This window comes from Saccoglossus kowalevskii, chromosome 6, assembly GCF_978046115.1.
Source record: "Saccoglossus kowalevskii chromosome 6, keSacKowa6.1, whole genome shotgun sequence".
NCBI classification, from domain to species: Eukaryota; Metazoa; Hemichordata; class Enteropneusta; family Harrimaniidae; genus Saccoglossus; species Saccoglossus kowalevskii.
In genome coordinates, this window is record NC_140646.1 from 25,137,179 (window position 1) to 25,159,099 (window position 21,921).

The window sequence follows — 21,921 nt, forward strand, 5'->3', positions numbered from 1 at the left end:
TGATTTTTTTGGCCATTAGACGAAACACATTGAGTGACGTGCCATTCTGTGACTCAGATCATCTTACCATTTAACTCTACTTAAGCCGAAACGTCCGTCCACCGTGCTGGAAAGACTGGTAACTAAATACATGGGTGACATCTGAGCTGGATAGTGTATGGTAACTATATACCTTGCCCGGACTTAAATATTTTCCCCACGAAATACGAGTACACATACATTTATTAACCGTGTGTAAAAGTATACTCAGTTTATGGTTTAGTTTTTCTTTTTGTGTGTAGAGTTACATACTGACAAATTGAAAGAATGATATTTGTAGCCATGGTCTGGCAAGTGACTTGTAAAAAAAGGAAGATACATGTATTGCAAACAAATCTGGTGGAATCAAAAATAAAATCCGAGGTGTTTACCATATTTTATCATTGTGGCAGTGTGTGTTCATGCATTTTGTCAACAATTGTCTCATGTTATTTTCATTGTTGTTGCCCTGACCTGACCACACCTGTTTCAATTTTAGTTGTTTAATAATCTATATATTAATCAGTCGGAGTCGGATGGGAAGGCTGTGTGATTGTAATTATTCTCTGCTGAGGTCCCGAAAATACTAGCCGAGTTAAGTTTTTAAGTGATTCGACATTATGGTATGCTTGGTTCAAAGATCATATGAGAAATGACCGTGGTAAACTAATAGGTCATCTGTCAAAGATTGACAGCCTACATAGCAAATGTTTGCCAAGGATCTTGGCATTGTGTTATATATACAAACTTATGTTTATTCAACTTAGCGGTGTGCTGGAATTAGTTATTTTTAGTTAAACTTCAAATGAGGTACGAAGTCTTTGCAAACAGCATGTGTTAAAAGTCCCATTCTTTCATAGTATGACGGACTTGAGTAGGTGTCCGGTGAAACGTTACTATACCCTGACGTATAGTTTATGTCATTGTACGGGAAGGGGAATTTTTATTACTAAAAGTTGGAATGAATAGTGTGCATAATTTCATGAACGCCTTGTAAGAAGTCATATTCATTGAGACAGGGAATAACATTCCATTTATAACAACAGAGGCCGATTGTTTACTAATAAATATTGTTTTATATTAACCTTCAAGTCAATCGTACCGGTGCTATTTGTTAATCACTTGACTCACAATAACCAATTTAAAAAGAGGCCGCCTCTAAGTTGAGCCATATATCAATTTAATTGAACTCTCATATATCAACACTTCATCGAACAATGCATCTAGCGTTCATGACGTCAGTGTCCTGAGCCTTGTTTATTTACAATCTCACAAATAATGAGACAAGGCCACGCGAATAATATGTTAATAGTTATGATGCCAAAACTGTTTTCTCTTTAGTGACAATTACAATATATATATATATATATATATATATATATATATATATATATATATATATATATATATATATATATATATATATATATATATATATATATATATATATATATATATTATGCATCTAATAGAGAATAAATAACTGAACAGGTTCGCGTGCATTCTTGAACATTCTTGGCCTTCGTCAGAGCTTAGAAACAAAAATATTGATTGTATTCTAGTATATTTAAATTATTTATTTTCCATTAGATAGATTATATACTCAGATTATATACCCTACACGTTGGCAAAACAGAGTTTAAAGTGATCTCCAAGCAACCATTGACAGAAAGCAATGCACCATAGCGTCACTGAAAACAAACATAATATAAATTTGATTAATGAGTTGATGGTTAGAGCGTTCTTGTGAAACAAATGCCCCAAACTCTCGCATTTTTTTAGAAACATCCAAGATGGCGGATAAATTGCATAACTGATCCGAATTATTTGTTTGTTGTCTGAAAGAGGTTGGTATAAAATGGCAACATGGCATATAAATTGGATAAATTTCACGTCTATAAAACAACTATTACCTGTTTAGAAGAAATCAAAGATGTCAACCAAATCAAGAGCTGTGAAAACTTTATTGAGCGTTACACACAGATGTAAAAATCTAGTTTCAGATGAATGTGTTCAGTGGTTCTCAAGAAGACGATTTTCAAGCGTTTTTGCCATTTTTCAGGAAAACTTCTGAATTTTTCTAAATTTTAGAAGATTTGGGTTGTATAAACAAGGACTCGCAAAAATGTTTAACATTACTGAAAGGGGCATCGTTAATCCAATACAGTGATAGTTAAATTAAGAAATATTTGCCAAATTTGATCAAACACGTATTCAATTTAATCCTAGTTTCCGATATTTTTTTTATTGTTCTATGATCGTATAACTGCAGTTTCGTCATCCTTATTTTTAAGTAAGGCAATCAAAATGAAACACCTGTCATGACATTGTAGTGCCTAAATGTGTGTCTAATTATTCTATGGGCTCATTAACCATCTAGTAATTTAGAAATAATAATTTGTTTAGTTTTAGGAATGCAAAAACACAACAAACAATAGTTTCATTTGTGCATTTGAAGTAGTTGAAAGTAGTTTAATTGTTAAACCATTTATCACCAATGATCAACTACTCGCAACATTATTCGGTGACAGTATCAACTGATTACAGATACAATTTTGTGTAAAGGCACTTAACGTTGATTGGCCGATATCGAATACAGATCGACGATAATACTTATGTTATTGAATGTTACAAATGGTAATTTTGTAAGAAAATTAATTGACGAACTTTATGTTCAGATCTTTTCATTCTTAATAATTTCCTTTTAATATTTCGGAATTGTTTTGTTAGTTTCTTTGGTTTGTGTTCTTGTTTGTTGGAACTTAAGCAACCTGTAGTGTGTACGTTTCAAATAGAAATAAATATAATATTGTTATTAGCCAGATTTGAACCCCCTAAAATACTGGTTATTGATACGACATAAATATCCCTAGAATTGTGTGATGCACTTATATGATTGATATACATATCTCGTGTTGTTGACAATACTTTACTTGCATATTTATTGACCCTATACCGAGAAAACCTAGATAAATAACATCCATTGAATTGTGGCGTCACTATATTTTATTCATCAGTTGGTTTACAAGCAGTAATAACAATTTAAAACCTTCAATATATATTTCTAGGGCTCATAAAATATTTCAATCCGGTTCAAAGTACTATAGAACAAAGCAGGAAAAGTTCTATAAATCGTGATGGAAAGCTTCTGCGAATTCAAAATGACGTATGTCATTCAAATCGACCATGATTGGCTCTGTAGTCGTTGGTCATATATAATACAGTAAACTCTCTTGAAAACATAATCTTCGTTGATGGTCGACTTCATATCAAAACGATTTCGACAATTTAAACAGCCTTTGTATAACCAAGGTTACTAAAAAAACGTGGTCAGGTGTAACCCACTTATATCATATGAGTGTTTTGAAACTAGAGGGCGCGATTTATATGAAAGGAGGTATTTATTAATATTTTGACTACCCTTTAAATTTTGTATTGCCATTCAGACATGAGAAAACTCATATATTCAAAGTCATTGCATCACCTGTTGTGTCATTTTGTTGCAAAATGGGCGTCGACCAGTAATAAATTACCTCAATGTAACAATCTGGACTGCATCTTTCAGAATACCCTATAAATGATATCAGTAGACGGTCTCAGACCACAGAAGTCTGATACTGGCTGCCTCATTTCTGTAATTCTCCTTGTTGCATGATCTTATGTTTCGAGAAGATCCCTTGACCCCTGACCTCTCATCGAACCCTTCTAAACTAACTTACACCGTAAATATTGATATTAATAAAATAAACAAATAATGATAATGTCCAACACCAACCTTACAAATCTTAAAGTTTCCGGTAAAATTCAAATATAACCGGAAATTCAAATCAAGGCAAGTTCACAATGTTCAAAGCTTTGTTCACACAGCGAATTGGACAATGGCCTCTATGGAAATGGTGAAGAAAGCAAATCAAAAAAATTCTCAAACACTATCTCAGTACATTGTTATTTACAAAATATCACGCACTACTAGATACAAAAAATATACTAGAAACACTACCACGAAGAAGGAATGAATGCGTGCGGCGATATCGAACAAACGTGCACAGACAACGTCACATATCACCACTCGGGTCAAGGTTCATAGACGTGGGTTCTACATTGAGAGTCTTCTCCTAATGCATCACGTGGTATGGATTCATCGATTGGCATCATGTTCGTCATAGAGTCTCGTACCTATAAGTAAAATAAAAAAAACCTAATATTCAAAGATGTCACTGCGACTCTCAATGTCGAATGATATAATTTCGAAAGTACACCATCATACAATAGTGGACTTAGTATAAGTAATCATTATATAATATAAGCCACTAGGCACTCCAAGAACATAGATACAAATTACTTAATTTCACTAGTACCTCATTACCATATTAATATGTTTTCTAATAACACTGCACATTTATAGCATAAGCTTGAAACATAAGCTTTTTGAAAAGAGAGACCAAATTAAGTATTGACAACTCTAGTCACACAGCAAATCAAACAATGTCATTATATGGCAATGGTCTGAATCTTCTGAAAACTAATTCTTCATTAACTTTTTTAGTCATTGAAAATAATTTACATCACAACAAATTTAAGATCTAAACCAACTTCTAGCCGTTTGATACTTATTTTCGAATTGGCACACCTCTTGAAATGACATAAAAATTCACCAATAACTTTTTGAATTATAAATGAAGATTTCTCAACATCTGATCAAATGTTTTTTTGTGTAAAGACAATCCATTAAAAACGTTTTGAGTTACTAATGAAAACTCATTCCTGAATTCGCTATTTCTATGGAAACCAGGTTCACATCGTTACCAAAATTGTATGAATTGGGTAAACTCTCCTGGACAATTCATAAGAATTCATTCATAACCTTTCGAGTCATGACTGAAATCTCATTCTCGAAACTATCCTTTCCTTAGCAACAGGGTCCACATCTCTAAACTGTATGTAATTGGTTGGTCCTTGAGTCCTCACAATTTCAGGAGAATCCACGTATAACTGTTTGAGTTATCATGCTGAAAGTTAAATAAACAAAAAAACACCGGCCAAACGCATAACCTGCTTAATGACACCACACGGAGGACTCCTCCTCTATATATACGTCATTGCGCGTCTACACTCACCTCCTCGGCTTTAGTGAACGCCCTTAGTAAATTATTTCCTATCACCTGTTTGACGTCGTAATCAGACCAACCTCGTTCCACCAATATAGCAATTAAATCTGGGAATTTGGACACATCTTCCAGCCCAATTGGTAAGCTATAAATAACGATAAGTTAACAAGCATTTATTATAATACGTGAAGGAAACCTGACACAACCAAGATTGTGTACCATCAGTCTCTTATAATCTGTTGAATACGACTATTGATATTAATGATTGGGTATGTCAGTGCTTCTTATTTTGTAGGAGCAAAAATGAATAATTAAAACATCGTATAAGCAAAATGTACGCAACATACAGAGGTGATAAACTTTAAATGTATAGTGGCATTAGTAATGAGTTTTTATAGAATATCCTCTAGGAATCTGGCAACTGAATAAGTCCCATTAAAGTAGAATCGTCGATTCGTCGATATAATTAGTTGTAATACTAATCAATACAACATAACATAATTATTACAATGCTGTTAATTCAATCATATAATAATTGTATTTCAACTATAGTCTTTCTAGTCATATGATGGCATGAATTTTAAAACCATATGTAATAATTAACATTTTCAACGCATAATATCCATGAGATGAAAATGGTTACAATAATTTAAAGCGGGGAGTTGCCACCTGCGCATGCGTCAGATGGCCATAGCGTGTCATTGTTTACAAACAAGCGTCTACCTATGAGCCTTTGCGTTTTTAGCGTGTGTTGTTATCGCAGTTAGCGCAGGTGACGACCCTCTCGCTTTAATTAAAAACAACATAAACGAAGAAAAAGTGAAATCTGATAGCACAGTAACAGTCACAATTACAAGAATGTCATACATACGTAGTGACACCGTCATAGTCCGAACCCATACCAACACAATCAATTCCACAGACATCTCGTAAATATTCAATGTGATCTAATAAACAAAATAAATTGTTTTCATCATCAAAAATATAACAATACAATGGTAAAGATTCACTTATAAGAGGGCGCAAATGACCACAGTCGCCTACAACCATCATTCTGTGTCTTACATAATCATGTAACATGGGATGTTCCTCCCATAATTCTGTAACATTGGAAAAATACCTCTCATCTTGTGACAATAAAATATAGTACATTGGAAGGTTACCTCCCATTCTGTGACATTGGAAGGTTACCTCTCATTCTGTAACATTGGAAGGTTACCTCCCATCCTGTAACATTGAAAAGTTACCTCCCATCCTGTAACATTGGAAGGTTACCTCCCATCCTGTAACATTGGAAGGTTACCTCCCATCCTGTAAAATTGGAAGGTCATCTCCCATCCTTTAACATTGGAAGGTTACCTCTCATCCTTTAACATTGGAAGATTACCTCTCCTCCTGTAACAATTGAAGTTTATCTCCCATCCTGTAACAATGGAAGGTTACTCTCCATCCAGTAACATTGGAAGGTTATCTTTCATCCTGTAACATTAGAAGGTTACCTCCCATCCTGTGACGATGGAAGGTTACCTCCCATCCTGTAACATTGGAAGGTTACCTCCCATCCTGTAACATTGGAAGGTTGCTTCCCATCCTGTGAAAATGAAAGGTTACCTCCCATCCTGTAACATTGGAAGGTTACCTCCCATCCTGTAACATTGGAAGGTTACCTCCCATCCTGTAACATTGGAAAGGTTACCTCGCATCCTGTAACATTGGAAGGTTACCTCCCATCCTGTAACATTGGAAGGTTACCTCTCATCCTGTAACAATTGAAGATTATTTCCCATCCCGTGACAATGGAAGGTTACTCTCCATCCAGTAACATTGGAAGGTTATCTTTCATCCTGTAACAGTAGAAGGTCACCTCCCATCCTGTGCCAATGGAAGGTTACCTCCCATCCTGTAACACTGGAAGGTTACCTCCCATCCTTTAACATTGGAAGGTTACCTCTCATCCTGTGACAATGGAAGGTTACCTCCCATCCTGTAACATTGGAAGGTTACCTCCCATCCTGTAACATTGGAAGGTTACCTCCCATCCTGTAAAATTGGAAGGTCACCTCCCATCCTTTAACATTGGAAGGTTACCTCCCATTCTGTGACATTGGAAGGTTACCTCTCATTCTGTAACATTGGAAGGTTACCTCCCATTCTGTGACATTGGAAGGTTACCTCTCATTCTGTAACATTGGAAGGTTACCTCCCATCCTGTAACATTGAAAAGTTACCTCCCATCCTGCAACATTGGAAGGTTACCTCCCATCCTGTAACATTGGAAGGTTACCTCCCATCCTGTAAAATTGGAAGGTCATCTCCCATCCTTTAACATTGGAAGGTTACCTCTCATCCTTTAACATTGGAAGATTACCTCTCCTCCTGTAACAATTGAAGTTTATCTCCCATCCCGTGACAATGGAAGGTTACTCTCCATCCAGTAACATTGGAAGGTTATCTTTCATCCTGTAACATTAGAAGGTTACCTCCCATCCTGTGACAATGGAAGGTTACCTATGCCATCCTGTAACATTGGAAGGTTACCTCCCATCCTGTAACATTGGAAAGGTTACTTCGCATTCTGTAACATTGGAAGGTTACCTCCCATCCTTTAACATTGGAAGGTTACCTCCCATCCTGTAACATTGGAAGGTTATCTCCCATCCTGTCACATTGGAAGGTTACCTCCTATCCTGTGACATTGGAAGGTTACCTCTCATCCTGTAACATTGGAAGGTTACCTCTCATCCTGTAACAATTGAAGATTATCTCCCATCCCGTGACAATGGAAGGTTACTCTCCATCCAGTAACATTGGAAGGTTACCTCTCATCCTGTAACATTGGAAGGTTACCTCCCATCCTGTAACATTGGAAGGTTACATTCTATCCTTTAACATTGGAAGGTTACCTCCCATTCTGTGACATTGGAAGGTTACCTCTCATTCTGTAACATTGGAAGGTTACCTCTCCTCCTGTAACAATTGAAGATTATCTCCCATCCCGTGACAATGGAAGGTTACTTTCCATCCAGTAACATTGGAAGGTTATCTTTCATCCTGTAACATTGGAAGGTTACCTCCCATTCTTTAACATTGGAAGGTTACCTCTCATTCTGTAACATTGGAAGGTTACCTCCCATCCTGTAACATTGGAAGGTTACATTCTATCCTTTAACATTGGAAGGTTACCTCCCATTCTGTGACATTGGAAGGTTACCTCTCATTCTGTAACATTGGAAGGTTACCTCCCATCCTGTAACATTGAAAGGTTACCTCTCCTCCTGTAACAATTGAAGTTTATCTCCCATCCAGTGACAATGGAAGGTTACTTTCCATCCAGTAACATTGGAAGGTTATCTTTCATCCTGTAACATTGGAAGGTTACCTCCCATCCTGTGACGATGGAAGGTTACCTCCCATCCTGTAACATTGGAAGGTTACCTCCCATCCTGTAACATTGGAAGGTTACCTCCCATTCTTAACATTTGAAGGTTGCTTCCCATCCTGTGAAAATGAAAAGTTACCTCCCATCCTATAACATTGGAAGGTTACCTCCCATCCTGTAACATTGGAAGGTTACCTCCCATCCTGTAACATTGGAAAGGTTACCTCGCATCCTGTAACATTGGAAGGTTACCTTCCATCCTGTAACAATTGAAGATTATCTCCCATCCCGTAACAATGGAAGGTTACTCTCCATCCAGTAACATTGGAAGGTTATCTTTCATCCTGTAACAGTAGAAGGTCACCTCCCATCCTGTGACATTGGAAGGTTACCTCCCATCCTGTAACATTGGAAAGTTACCTCCCATCCTGTAACATTTGAAGGTTGCTTCCCATCCTGTGAAAATGAAAGGTTACCTCCCATCCTGTAACATTGGAAGGTCACCTCCCATCCTTTAACATTGGAAAGTTACCTCCCATTCTGTAACATTGGAAGGTTACCTCCCATCCTGTAACATTGGAAGGTCACCTCCCATCCTTTAACATTGGAAGGTTACCTCCCATCCTGTAACATTGGAAGGTTACCTCCCATCCTGTAACATTGGAAGGTTGCTTCGCATCCTGTGAAAATGAAAGGTTACCTCCCATCCTGTAACATTGGAAGGTTACCTCCCATTCTTTAACATTGGAAGGTTACCTCTCATTCTGTAACATTGGAAGGTTACCTCCCATCCTGTAACATTGGAAGGTTACCTCCCATCCTGTGACGATGGAAGGTTACCTCCCATCCTGTAACATTGGAAGGTTGCTTCCCATCCTGTGAAAATGAAAGGTTACCTCCCATCCTGTAACATTGGAAGGTCACCTCGCATCCTTTAACATTGGAAGGTTACCTCCCATTCTGTAACATTGGAAGGTTACCTCCCATCCTGTAACATTGGAAGGTTGCTTCGCATCCTGTGAAAATGAAAGGTTACCTCCCATCCTGTAACATTGGAAGGTTACCTCCCATTCTTTAACATTGGAAGGTTACCTCCCATTCTGTAACATTGGAAGGTTACCTCCCATTCTGTAATATTGGAAGGTTACCTCCTATCCTGTAACACTGGAAGATTGCTTCCCATTCTGTGAAAATGAAAGGTTACCCCCCATTCTGTAACATTGGAAGGTTACCTCCCATCCTTTAACATTGGAAGGTTACCTCCCATCCTGTAACATTGGAAGGTTACCTCCCATCCTGTAACATTGGAAGGTTACCTCCCATCCTGTGACATTGGAAGGTTACCTCTCATCCCGTAACATTGGAAGGTTACCTCTCATCCTGTAACAATTGAAGATTATCTCCCATCCCGTGACAATGGAAGGTTACTCTCCATCCAGTAACGTTGGAAGGTTACCTCTCATCCTGTAACATTGGAAGGTTACCTCCCATCCTGTAAAAATGGAAAGTTACCTCCCATCCTGTAACATTGGAAGGTTACATTCTATCCTTTAACATTGGAAGGTTACCTCCCATTCTGTGACATTGGAAGGTTACCTCTCATTCTGTAACATTGGAAGGTTACCTCCCATCCTGTAACATTGAAAGGTTACCTCTCCTCCTGTAACAATTGAAGTTTATCTCCCATCCCGTGACAATGGAAGGTTACTTTCCATCCAGTAACATTGGAAGGTTATCTTTCATCCTGTAACATTGGAAGGTTACCTCCCATCCTGTGACGATGGAAGGTTACCTCCCATCCTGTAACATTGGAAGGTTACCTCCCATCCTGTAACATTGCAAGGTTACCTCCCATCCTTAACATTTGAAGGTTGCTTCCCATCCTGTGAAAATGAAAAGTTACCTCCCATCCTATAACATTGGAAGGTTACCTCTCATCCTGTAACATTGGAAGGTTACCTCCCATCCTGTAACATTGGAAAGGTTACCTCGCATCCTGTAACATTGGAAGGTTACCTTCCATCCTGTAACAATTGAAGATTATCTACCATCCCGTAACAATGGAAGGTTACTCTCCATCCAGTAACATTGGAAGGTTATCTTTCATCCTGTAACAGTAGAAGGTCACCTCCCATCCTGTGACAATGGAAGGTTACCTGCCATCCTGTAACATTGGAAGGTTACCTCCCATCCTGTAACATTGGAAAGTTACCTCCCATCCTGTAACATTGGAAAGTTACCTCCCATCCTGTAACATTGGAAGGTTACCTCCCATCCTGTAACATTTGAAGGTTGCTTCCCATCCTGTAAAAATGAAAGGTTACCTCCCATCCTGTAACATTGGAAGGTCACCTCCCATCCTTTAACATTGGAATGTTACCTCCCATCCTGTAACATTGGAAGGCTACCTCCCATCCTGTAACATTGGAAGGTTGCTTCGCATCCTGTGAAAATGAAAGGTTACCTCCCATCCTGTAACATTGGAAGGTTACCTCCCATTCTTTAACATTGGAAGGTTACCTCCCATTCTGTAACATTGGAAGGTTACCTCCCATTCTGTAATATTGGAAGGTTACCTCCTATCCTGTAACACTGGAAGATTGCTTCCCATTCTGTGAAAATGAAAGGTTACCCCCCATTCTGTAACATTGGAATGTTACCTCCCATCCTGTAACACTGGAAGGTTGCTTACCATTCTGTGAAAATGAAATGTTACCTCCCATTCTGTAACATTGGAATGTTACCTCCCATCCTGTAACACTGGAAGGTTGCTTATCATTCTGTGAAAATGAAAGGTCACCTCCCATCCTGTAATATTGGAATGTTACCTCCCATCCTGTAACACTGGAAGGTTACCACAAACCCTGTAACATTGGAAGGTTATCTTTCATCCTGTAACAATTGAAGATTATCTCCCATCCCGTGACAATGGAAGGTTACTCTCCATCCAGTAACATTGGAATGTTACCTCCCATTCTGTAACATTGGAATGTTACCTCCCATCCTGTAACACTGGAAGGTTGCTTACCATTCTGTGAAAATGAAAGGTCACCACCCATCCTGTAACATTGGAATGTTACTTCCCATCCTGTAACACTGGAAGGTTACCACAAACCCTGTAACATTGGAAGATTATCTTCCATTCTGTAACAATTGAAGATTATCTCCCATCCCGTGACAATGGAAGGTTACTCTCCATCCAGTAACATTGGAATGTTACCTCCCATCCTGTAACATTGGAAAGTTACCTCCCATCCTGTAACATTTGAAGGTTACCTCCCATCCTGTAACATTGGAAGGTTACCTCCCATTCTGTAACATTGGAAGGTTACCTCCCATTCTGTAATATTGGAAGGTTACCTCCTATCCTGTAACACTGGAAGATTGCTTCCCATTCTGTGAAAATGAAAGGTTACCCCCCATTCTGTAACATTGGAATGTTACCTCCCATCCTGTAACACTGGAAGGTTGCTTACCATTCTGTGAAAATGAAAGGTTACCTCCCATTCTGTAACATTGGAATGTTGCCTCCCATCCTGTAACACTGGAAGGTTGCTTACCATTCTGTGAAAATGAAAGGTCACCTCCCATCCTGTAATATTGGAATGTTACCTCCCATCCTGTAACATTGGAATGTTACCTCCCATCCTGTAACACTGGAAGGTTACCACAAACCCTGTAACATTGGAAGGTTATCTTTCATCCTGTAACAATTGAAGATTATCTCCCATCCCGTGACAATGGAAGGTTACTCTCCATCCAGTAACATTGGAATGTTACCTCCCATTCTGTAACATTGGAATGTTACCTCCCATCCTGTAACACTGGAAGGTTGCTTACCATTCTGTGAAAATGAAAGGTCACCTCCCATCCTGTAACATTGGAATGTTACCTCCCATCCTGTAACACTGGAAGGTTACCACAAACCCTGTAACATTGGAAGATTATCTTCCATCCTGTAACAATTGAAGATTATCTCCCATCCCGTGACAATGGAAGGTTACTCTCCATCCAGTAACATTGGAATGTTACCTCCCATCCTGTAACATTGGAAAGTTACCTCCCATCCTGTAACATTGGAAGCTTACCTCTCATCCTGTAACAATTGAAGATTATCTCCCATCCCGTGACACTGGAAGGTTACTCTCCATCCAGTAATATTGGAAGGTTACCTCCCATCCTGTAACATTGGAAAGTTACCTCCCATCTTGTAACATTGGAAGGTCACCTCCCATCCTTTAACATTGGAAGGTTACCTCCCATCCTGTAACATTGGAAAGCTACCTCCCATCTTGTAACATTGGAAGGTTACCACCCATCCTGTAACATTGGAAGGTTACCTCCCATCCTGTAAAAATGGAAAGTTACCTCCCATTCTGTAACATTGGAAGGTTACATTCCATCCTTTAACATTGGAAAGTTACCTCCCATCCTGTAACATTGGAAGGTTACCTCTCATCCTGTAACAATTGAAGATTATCTCCCATCCCGTGACAATGGAAGGTTACTCTCCATCCAGTAACATTGGAAGGTTATCTTTCATCCTGTAACATTAGAAGGTTATCTCCCATCCTGTGACAATGGAAGGTTACCTCCCATCCTGTAACATTGGAAGGTTACATTCCATCCTTTAACATTGGAAGGTTATCTCCCATCCTGTGACAATGGAAGGTTACCTCCCATCCTGTAACATTGGAAGGTTACCTCCCATCCTGTAACATTGGAAGGTTACCTCCCATCCTGTGACAATGGAAGGTTACATTCCATCCTTTAACATTGGAAGATTATCTCCCATCCTGTGAAAATGAAAGGTTACCTCCCATCCTGTAACAATGGAAGGTTACCTCCCATTCTTTAATACATTGGAAGGTTACCTCCCATTCTGTAACATTGGAAGGTTACCTCCCATTCTGTAACATTGATAGGTTACCTCCTATCCTGTAACACTGGAAGATTGCTTCCCATTCTGTGAAAATGAAAGGTTACCTCCCATTCTGTAACATTGGAATGTTACCTCCCATGCTGTAACACTGGAAGGTTGCTTACCATTCTGTGAAAATGAAAGGTCACCTCCCATCCTGTGACATTGGAAGGTTACCACCAACCCTGTAACGTTGGAAGGTTATCTTCCACCCTGTATCATTGGAAGGTGACATTTCATCATTCTGTAACAATGGAAGGTTGCCTCCATCCTGTAACAATAGAAGGTAACATCCCATCCTCTAACAAGGAAAGGTTACCCCCAACATTGGAGGGTTACCTCTTATTCTGCAACATGTGTGCCAGGTTGATAGCCATCAACACAAATAGAAGAAGATATAAAAAAAATACCTGCTACAACATTAATGTCACACACAGTCTCGTTACTTGGGTAACAACATACATACTGGTCATAAAAGTTTACCATAACAACCCCTCCATTGGATCTCTGAAACATACAAAATGTTATAGTCATAGCCCATAGAATAGTAAGAGGTTGCACTGACTTGCATATGAAGAAGTGTGCTCACACAACTTGTCTGTCATGGTCACGTTTGCCTTGATCAATTGTATACTTGACTGGGTTGGCCATATATATGGCTGAATTATAGCACTATACTAACCTGAGGGTTTTTCCTTCAGGTTATGGTGAGTCGTTGGATATTACTATCACTGTTCGTAAAATGTATTAATTACATGTGAAAATTCTTACCACTAAATGCAATATGTCATCGGGTACGTTCCTACCATGGTGACAGAGCTCATATGCGGATGAATGGCTGAATATTACAGGCGCTGTGGTCACCTCCAATGCGTCACGCATTGTATCGTAGGAGACGTGTGAAAGGTCAATGAGCATGCCCAGTCTGTTCATCTCACGGATGACTTGCTATAACATGATGTACAAAATTGTGTTATCATATATTGTTTTCACCGAATACATTATTAGTTAAATGTCGTGATAGATAGACAGTATGGCAAATCGTGGACCTACACTATTTTAGCTCATGCCATATAAAGTTGACAGCAATAGAGCGTCCAATACGTGATTTACGCCCTCTGACGACGGGCGCCTTAATGACGTACACACGGCAGGAACACTATTCTTAGCATGGATATTATTTTAATCTGTTTCTTCCGTCAATGAAAACAACAGTTTTTAATAGATTTGCAACATTAGAAATACAATCAACCGCACAACCAAATACAGCCGCCGTTTTGATCTACATTTGTTAAAGGGCGGTGGTCGTCGCGCCGCGATAATCTCTGTTGATAAACATTGATTTTTCCAATGCGTTAGTTTAAAGCTGGGGAGTCGTCACCTGCGCATGCGTCAGGTGGCCATAGCGTGTCATTGTTTACAAACAAGGGTCTACCCATGAGTCTTTGCGCTTTTAGTATGTGTTGTTATCGTCGCCATTCCCCCCGCGTGCGCAGGTGACAACCCTCCCGCTTTAAGGAAGATACCTCGGAATACAACTTTAATAACTATATACATTTTGTGATTTCAGACTGAACTGCTGAAAGATTCGACCCAGTATTGGGGGACCGGCGACATTAACGTTAGTAAATACGATGGAGGCAGACATTATAATAAATTGGTCAAAATCGTGTATTTAATCGTATAATACTTAGGTACCTTTCCCCAGGCAGTGAGTCCACCGTATTCTGCTTCCTCCGCAATCCAATTGTCAGCCCTGTTCGTAGAAACAAATACACAGTGATATGATGTATTTACCTACCAGGGCTACCACTCTCGATACAACTCCAAACATATTCAACCTTACGAAAGTACAAGTTCAGCGTACAATTACAATACTCTAATACATGTATGTTTAATTTTCAAACTGAACAGATTGTTGATTGTGTCATTTATACTGTGGCCAAATTTTGTTCTCAATTACTAAACAATTCGGCGAAGAACATTTCAGTTGTTTGGTAAATTCAAAGCATAACATCCACCGTGCAGTGCGCGTTGAATTTCGCGTGAACAAATATATAAATTACTCCTGTTGTATACGTTGCATGGAACTCACAATGAAGCGGTCATATATCATCAGTTATACAAAATCACCTAAGTGCACGTGATTTCCGGTAAGAATGAAATTAGCATAATGCATCGCAAAAGAACAAAGCTCATTGAAGAGCTTTTGATATCAAGTAACGTCACTAAATCTTACCATGGAGTGTTACAACTGTGCGTTATTGTCATGTATCGAGTGCCTAATTCATAGAGCATGCGCAGAACACCCAACTGGCTGTCCATTCCATGTCCACCCTCTACACCAATCAAACTTCCGATTTTACCAGCTGCGAATGCGTCCAATAATTCTGCATATAAGTAGTGTAGTAAACAGTTACAATATAGCTGAAAGCAGCAATGATCGGCATGCAGGCAAAGGGCTGTTGGGAAATTTGGCTAAGGATATGTTAATATAAGGTTATTACGAGAATGCCTCAATGCCCAAAATTCAAATTGTTTAGAACAGAATCAGCGAACTTCTTTGTGTGGAGCCCGGTCAAACTCTGGTGGCAGCCATGTTTGTTTTTATTATTAGAGGACTCTTACGCGCGTAATCATTCCATATTTGGAATTCGCATTTCCTAATATGGTAGGATGAAAACACCCCATGAAATACCGCAACATTACGGTACGCTGTAACTAATGGCGTTACGGTGACAGATGTATAATAATGGGTGTTGTGGATAACCCCTTAACGAGGTTGCCAACAAAATAAAAGCATTACAGTAATATATATCGCTTCACACTCTTAACTCACAGACTATTCCATGTTTCAGAACATGAAATAAATGTACAGTACGCCAATACAACGTTTTTGGAAGTGCGAAATTCAAAGTTCATATTAGGACACTCCTTACCTTGTGCCGTTGTTACGAATTCGAATTCCGGATACTGCTCTGTGTATCGTTTGATGACGTCAATCTGTTCAATTGTATGACGTAATGCATCTTTATATTGAGCATCACAGCTCATGTATGCAGCCCAGAACTTAAAGAAAGGAGATTATTGACAGATTTGATATAAACAGTTTGTCACAGTCAGCTGGCGTACAAGTGATAATGAATTATATACGATAAATTTACTGATATTTACTATATATAGTATATAGGCCGATATCTTGAACCTGGTCGGATTCAAGGCGGCGGTCTCCATATAGTAAATATTGGTGAATTGCGCGAGTAGCCAATCAGAAATGGCGTCTCAAATGGTTATTGTCGTTAGTAAGAGGTAAGCCATAGTGTTACTGGCCTTACTTCCCCGCTTCAAACTCTACAGATGTAGGACTGAACGTTTCAGTGTGGTTGATAAAGTAGAGTGATTATAATCAGCGAGGCCGTAAGGCAGGTGTGGTCCTTGCTGCTGAGTGGTCAGTTTCAGCAGCAGGTGGAAAATAATTTGAGAAGGTAGAGAATGATTTGTTGATGGTGGACTTATATTGAACTTGTCTAATAAATTGAAGTATGTAGCACCGCGGAACATCAGGCAGTTGTCTCGGGCTACGCCCTCAAAACACATTTCTGTCCCGTGGTGTTACCAATACTTATTTTGTTATCTCTTGTACACAAGCTGACTGTGTCAATAGTGACCCAATTCACCGTGTCCTCAAATAAATATGACGCCGTTTTTGATTTAGGAGTATTCTAATTCCAGTGGTCTGCTAATATTTGTGTATTCAAGGTATTTGAGCTCCATAAAAAAATGATATATATCTCTAAAAATGATCAATAAAATTAAAGTTTATACTCAGTCTTGGCAGTTTTATTATTTTATTAGAAAATTTAAATATCAGATCAAAGTGCCTCAAAGATAATCTGTAAATTGACAAGGTCACTAGGCGCCAAATGACGTCACATGGTACCGGGAATGTTTTGATGATGCAATGGAGAACATGGAGAACCTTTACAACCATACATTAGGGTCCAATGAGTTATTTACCATTTACTTAGATTATTTTTGAATGGGTGATACAATTATTGGTAACAATTTCTGAGGAGGGGTCAGAAATTCAATCGGATAAAAGTAGAGGCTGTTGTCACTTTTAATTGTGTTTGCCGGTGACGTCGCCTTCTTAACTACGACTGATGAGCTACTTATATCATGGAATTATCACCTCCATGCTTATATCAAGTCGCAAATGAAAATCAACCAATCAGAATCAGTGTTATATGCTGATAAGGCACAGTTTAATTGGTTGAACGTGACTTGCATACTTGTTTCGAAATATTTTCATTGTAATTCGCAGCCTACAATGTCGAGTTCAAGTTACCTGTGCTCCAACTAGTCCCTCTTTTAGTCTAGGAATGTCTGTGTGTCCATAATCCCCAAATTTATCTTCAGTGCTCTCATAAAGGTTTATATCATGTAATCTGTTGTCATAGTGATTTTTCAGTTGCCATGGCAAATCGTTGTGACTGGAGGAGAAAATAATGTCATGAATACACACGTACAAAATTTCATTCTTCGAATTATTATTTATGTTTATTTTGAAAACTGGTATATTATTGTTATCAATCATACACCCCAATAACAATGACATCTCTTTAAACTGACAACAAACTACTTTGATGTGATTGACCGATGCCGGTCTGATGCAACCGAAAAGTCGTCCTGTGACCCATTTTGTTTTATTATTTTCGGTATCCTGACCCAACTATAATTCTGACGATGTACTGTTTTATCTTATCTACAAGTCTGGTGACTTTGGGCAGAATGTCGTAAAATAAATTCAGTGCTTTAAGCTTGTAAATAAAAAATACGCTCAGTTATTGTGACTATAGTCTGTGTGTCACTAAATTGGCAGACGTTTCAACTCGATGATAATGCAGTCCGTAGTCTCATGCCATTGCTTATAGAAAGTCGCGCGTTTCACGAGATTCTACACTGAGCATCAGATTGTTTCGTCCTTCGGTTTGCCCTACATAATTTCTTCAATTACTCATGCTCGTCAAATTACATCGATCTGACGCAATTGGCTGTCTTTTGCAAATAAATGCAAATAAATCACCTATTTGTAGGTGATTGGATCATTTTCCCTGACTGTGACCCAGAAAACCAAAAAGATGGCGACCAAGTTACGTTAATTTTGTTTTCAACGTAAACTTCCAGACCTAGTTTGAACGATTTCAGTTAAAGGGTGGTGGTCGTCGCGCCGCGTCCAGTAACGATATTGGACTCATAGTGAGTAAAATACACGTTTGTTTGTTCACACGAAATTGGAGCACGCGCTGCGCGGCGACCACCGCCCTTTAAAGTTGACATGATGCAAATATGTACTAGTACGCCGACTACTAGTCATCTATCATCAATGTTACAAGACCTGATGTTTGCTATTGGCAGCAGTTTGCTTATCAGTAAAAGGAAACAAAATAATTGTTTAACAACGGGGGGGGGGTATTAGAAGTGAGTTACAATCGTACCAACTTCTAAACACATTGTGCTTCTTTTAGATATTTATTTAACGATCAACTCATGTCACGTTTTTAGTACTACGCAACGCGGAATTTAAAAAAAACAGCTAACCATGTGCATATATGTATATGTAGTCAATTTTCCAGGTTTCTTGGTAGTTGAAAATGTGAAAATTGTTTACGCTGAATATGCAAACATGCAAAATTCTGAATGGCTTGTTTTCAAAATCTGTGGTCTGCAGAAATATATTGAAAACCACCATTATAAAATGAGACTAGATTATCGTTTTTGTATTACTGAGCTAAAAGTTGTGTTGGTTGCACACTATAGTAGTATTCATTTGATGGATAACTCACCCATCTACAAGTGGCACTTCTTTCATCAGCCTTTTGGCCGTCTCCAGAGAGTCGCTTTCTTTTGTTGATCTCGACAACGGCACAGCGATGGCTGTCATCACAGCAGCTAGCACTACTATAGTTATGGCGACAATGGCCACGATGACGACCCATCGTTTCTTGTCCTTCTGATACAAAAATATATCTGACTCTGGCATTTTGGCGATGGTGATCAAGTCGCGAATTACAGGTAACTGTTAATAACAGCGCGTCGGTATCTCGAATGGTTAGTTTAGATATCGATCACGGCGTCCTTATCTGTCAATCGCACCGTGTAAATATGTCCCCTTTATATCCGCCTATAATTGCTCATGGATCAATACAGACAGGTTTGAATTTAGGAATTAATTGACTTCTCTTACACCGATAAATAAAATGATCGATGAGTTTTATTCCAGTTCCGGGCTGGAATGATGTTGTTAAAGACGCCCATGATAGGGCTCGTGAATGTTTTCTTGCGTGGCGGGATGCGGGCAAACCCGGACAAGGTTTCATTCACCATACGATGCAATCATCAAGATCACAATTCAAGCTTCCACTACGTAGTTGTCGGTAAAATGAAGTACAGACAAGAGCAGACTCTATTACAAAATTCTTAATAAATAAAGAGTGTAGTGCATTCTGGAAGAATGTTAATACAAAAAAAAAACGTGTTACACCGCCCTCCACGGTTGAGGGTACTTCGGGTGAACCAGACTTTGCATGTAGGCAGATCATTTTGAAGCTATTTTGAAATCCGTGAAGAATGATCAATATAAAGCAAAAGTTCGAAATTATATATCTGACTGTGATAATGATGGTAATTATGTATCTGGTGCGGATATTGTGAAAATTATCGGTAAGCTGCCAATTCAAAAGTCACGTGACTCTGATGGTTTCTGCGCTGAGAATCTTAAGTATGCTAACTCGTATGTTAATGTGCATTTGTCTAATGTGTATCTCATTCATGTTTGCTCACGAATTTATCACTCCCGAGATGTCAAACGTTATCTTTCTCTCTCTATTGAAAAATACAAAAGAAAATTTAACAAGCAAGAAAGTTTGTTTCAGCCTATGTAACCGATTCAACACATCCTTGCTACAGAAAACCTTTATTAATAGTTGTCTAAGAGAAAACAGTTGTAAAATGCTATAAGATGAACAAAATTTGCCATTTTCACACATCGTCCGCCTGCACGGTGTTGTTCCGTTCGGACATTCCTCCCTCTACAACACCGTGCGGTAATACCATTCATAATCGTGTATGTCACGTGGTTGCGCGATAGAAAGTTTACCGACCAATAGAAAGCTTTGTTACAAAGACTGCCAGAAAACGCTCGGAGCTCTGCATTTCTGATATTTTCGGCTTCATTACTGCCAATATGTGTTGCAGTGATATCACGAGCTTTGGGGTATAACACCTACTCTTCTATAACAGTCAACAGTGGTGACAACACTATTACCACTATTATTAAGTAAAGCTTGAATAGCTTTGGTCTGAATATCAGTGAGTTGCATGATGTATGGATATTGTCGCTGTATCGCCTCGACAACCAAGCAAACACAGCTTTAGCTGTGCTCAGCAACATTTATTCTCGGGTCAGGCATTTTCACCGCCTGGCAACCATCATGGTGAAACAAAGACCAATAAATTCTCAGAAAACGGTATTATGGGATGGTTGTTGTCACCCCCTACATATGCAAACTATTTAAATTTGGTTGGATTTCTTCAAAGTTAAGTTTGTGCTGTTTTCTCGATTTTTTGACCAGTGCACAGCAGCTCGCGCAGAGTCCATAGAAATACATGGTATTGTGGTGCGCGTCTTAAATAGCAACGTGGAGCGTTTAGTGACTTAGCTCCGCCTCGAAGATTTTGATAGCTTGGCCAAGCGCGTTGAAGAAAGAAGTTATATGATTGGCTGTTGTTAAACTGATTCTAAACTGTGAGGGCATTGTCACATACACATAGTCCTAATGAAATACTTCAAGGTGATATAGAGTGGAGTGCTTCGCCGGAACATTCACCTTGAAAATTCAAGATGTTTTCACAAGGTATATCGATTTATCCTACATATAAATGTTGACAGAAATGGACAAATAATTCTCGCTTTTTTTACAAGTTAAACACCAAGTGAATAAAATATTCGTTATCACATGAGCCTGTGGCGCCATAACAGTCTGAGCCACGGTAAATAATTCTATTGACGTGCATAGCATTAAGTGCAGCGATACATATACTAATACCTCATAGATGGGTAAGGCCAGACTTTTTTTATTCCTTGTTTCTTGAGTTTTTATAAGGCAATTTTTTTGAGGAGGGCGGAAAAAAAAAATTAATTCCTTTTTTCCATTAGATTTGTGTGATTCTCAAAGAATTGTAAGTGAGATCGTTACATACATGCATTTTGATGTGGTAGTGCATATGACTCTCCTCTGGGTTTGGGGGTAAAATGTGGAGAATAACAAATAAAACGTGTTTTTTTTTTGTTCAAGTGTTATAAATTTCATTTGTAAACTTAGAGACTTCATCTGTAAATGCAGATTTGTATAAAAATGCGACCCAGGTAGGGGTGCATTGGAGTGCAAATAAAAGTTCCGTGAAAAAATCATTTTGAAAGACAAAAATAACCT

At 38.7% G+C, this 21,921-nt stretch overlaps 1 protein-coding gene across 1 annotated transcript; it reads right to left on the bottom strand.

Annotated features, from left to right (window-relative positions):
- Positions 1 to 4,085: 4,085 nt before the first annotated feature.
- On the bottom strand, positions 4,086 to 19,527 carry LOC100376345 (dipeptidase 1-like). Its single transcript, XM_085500817.1, has 10 exons — positions 19,273 to 19,527; positions 17,775 to 17,919; positions 16,366 to 16,495; positions 15,666 to 15,816; positions 15,125 to 15,182; positions 14,198 to 14,374; positions 13,837 to 13,933; positions 5,998 to 6,073; positions 5,136 to 5,271; positions 4,086 to 4,194 (listed from the first exon to the last, which is right to left on the bottom strand). The coding sequence occupies exons 1-10, from the start codon at positions 19,467 to 19,469 to the stop codon at positions 4,093 to 4,095; spliced, it is 1,269 nt and encodes a 422-aa protein (XP_085356943.1). The 5' UTR covers positions 19,470 to 19,527; the 3' UTR covers positions 4,086 to 4,092.
- Positions 19,528 to 21,921: the final 2,394 nt, after the last annotated feature.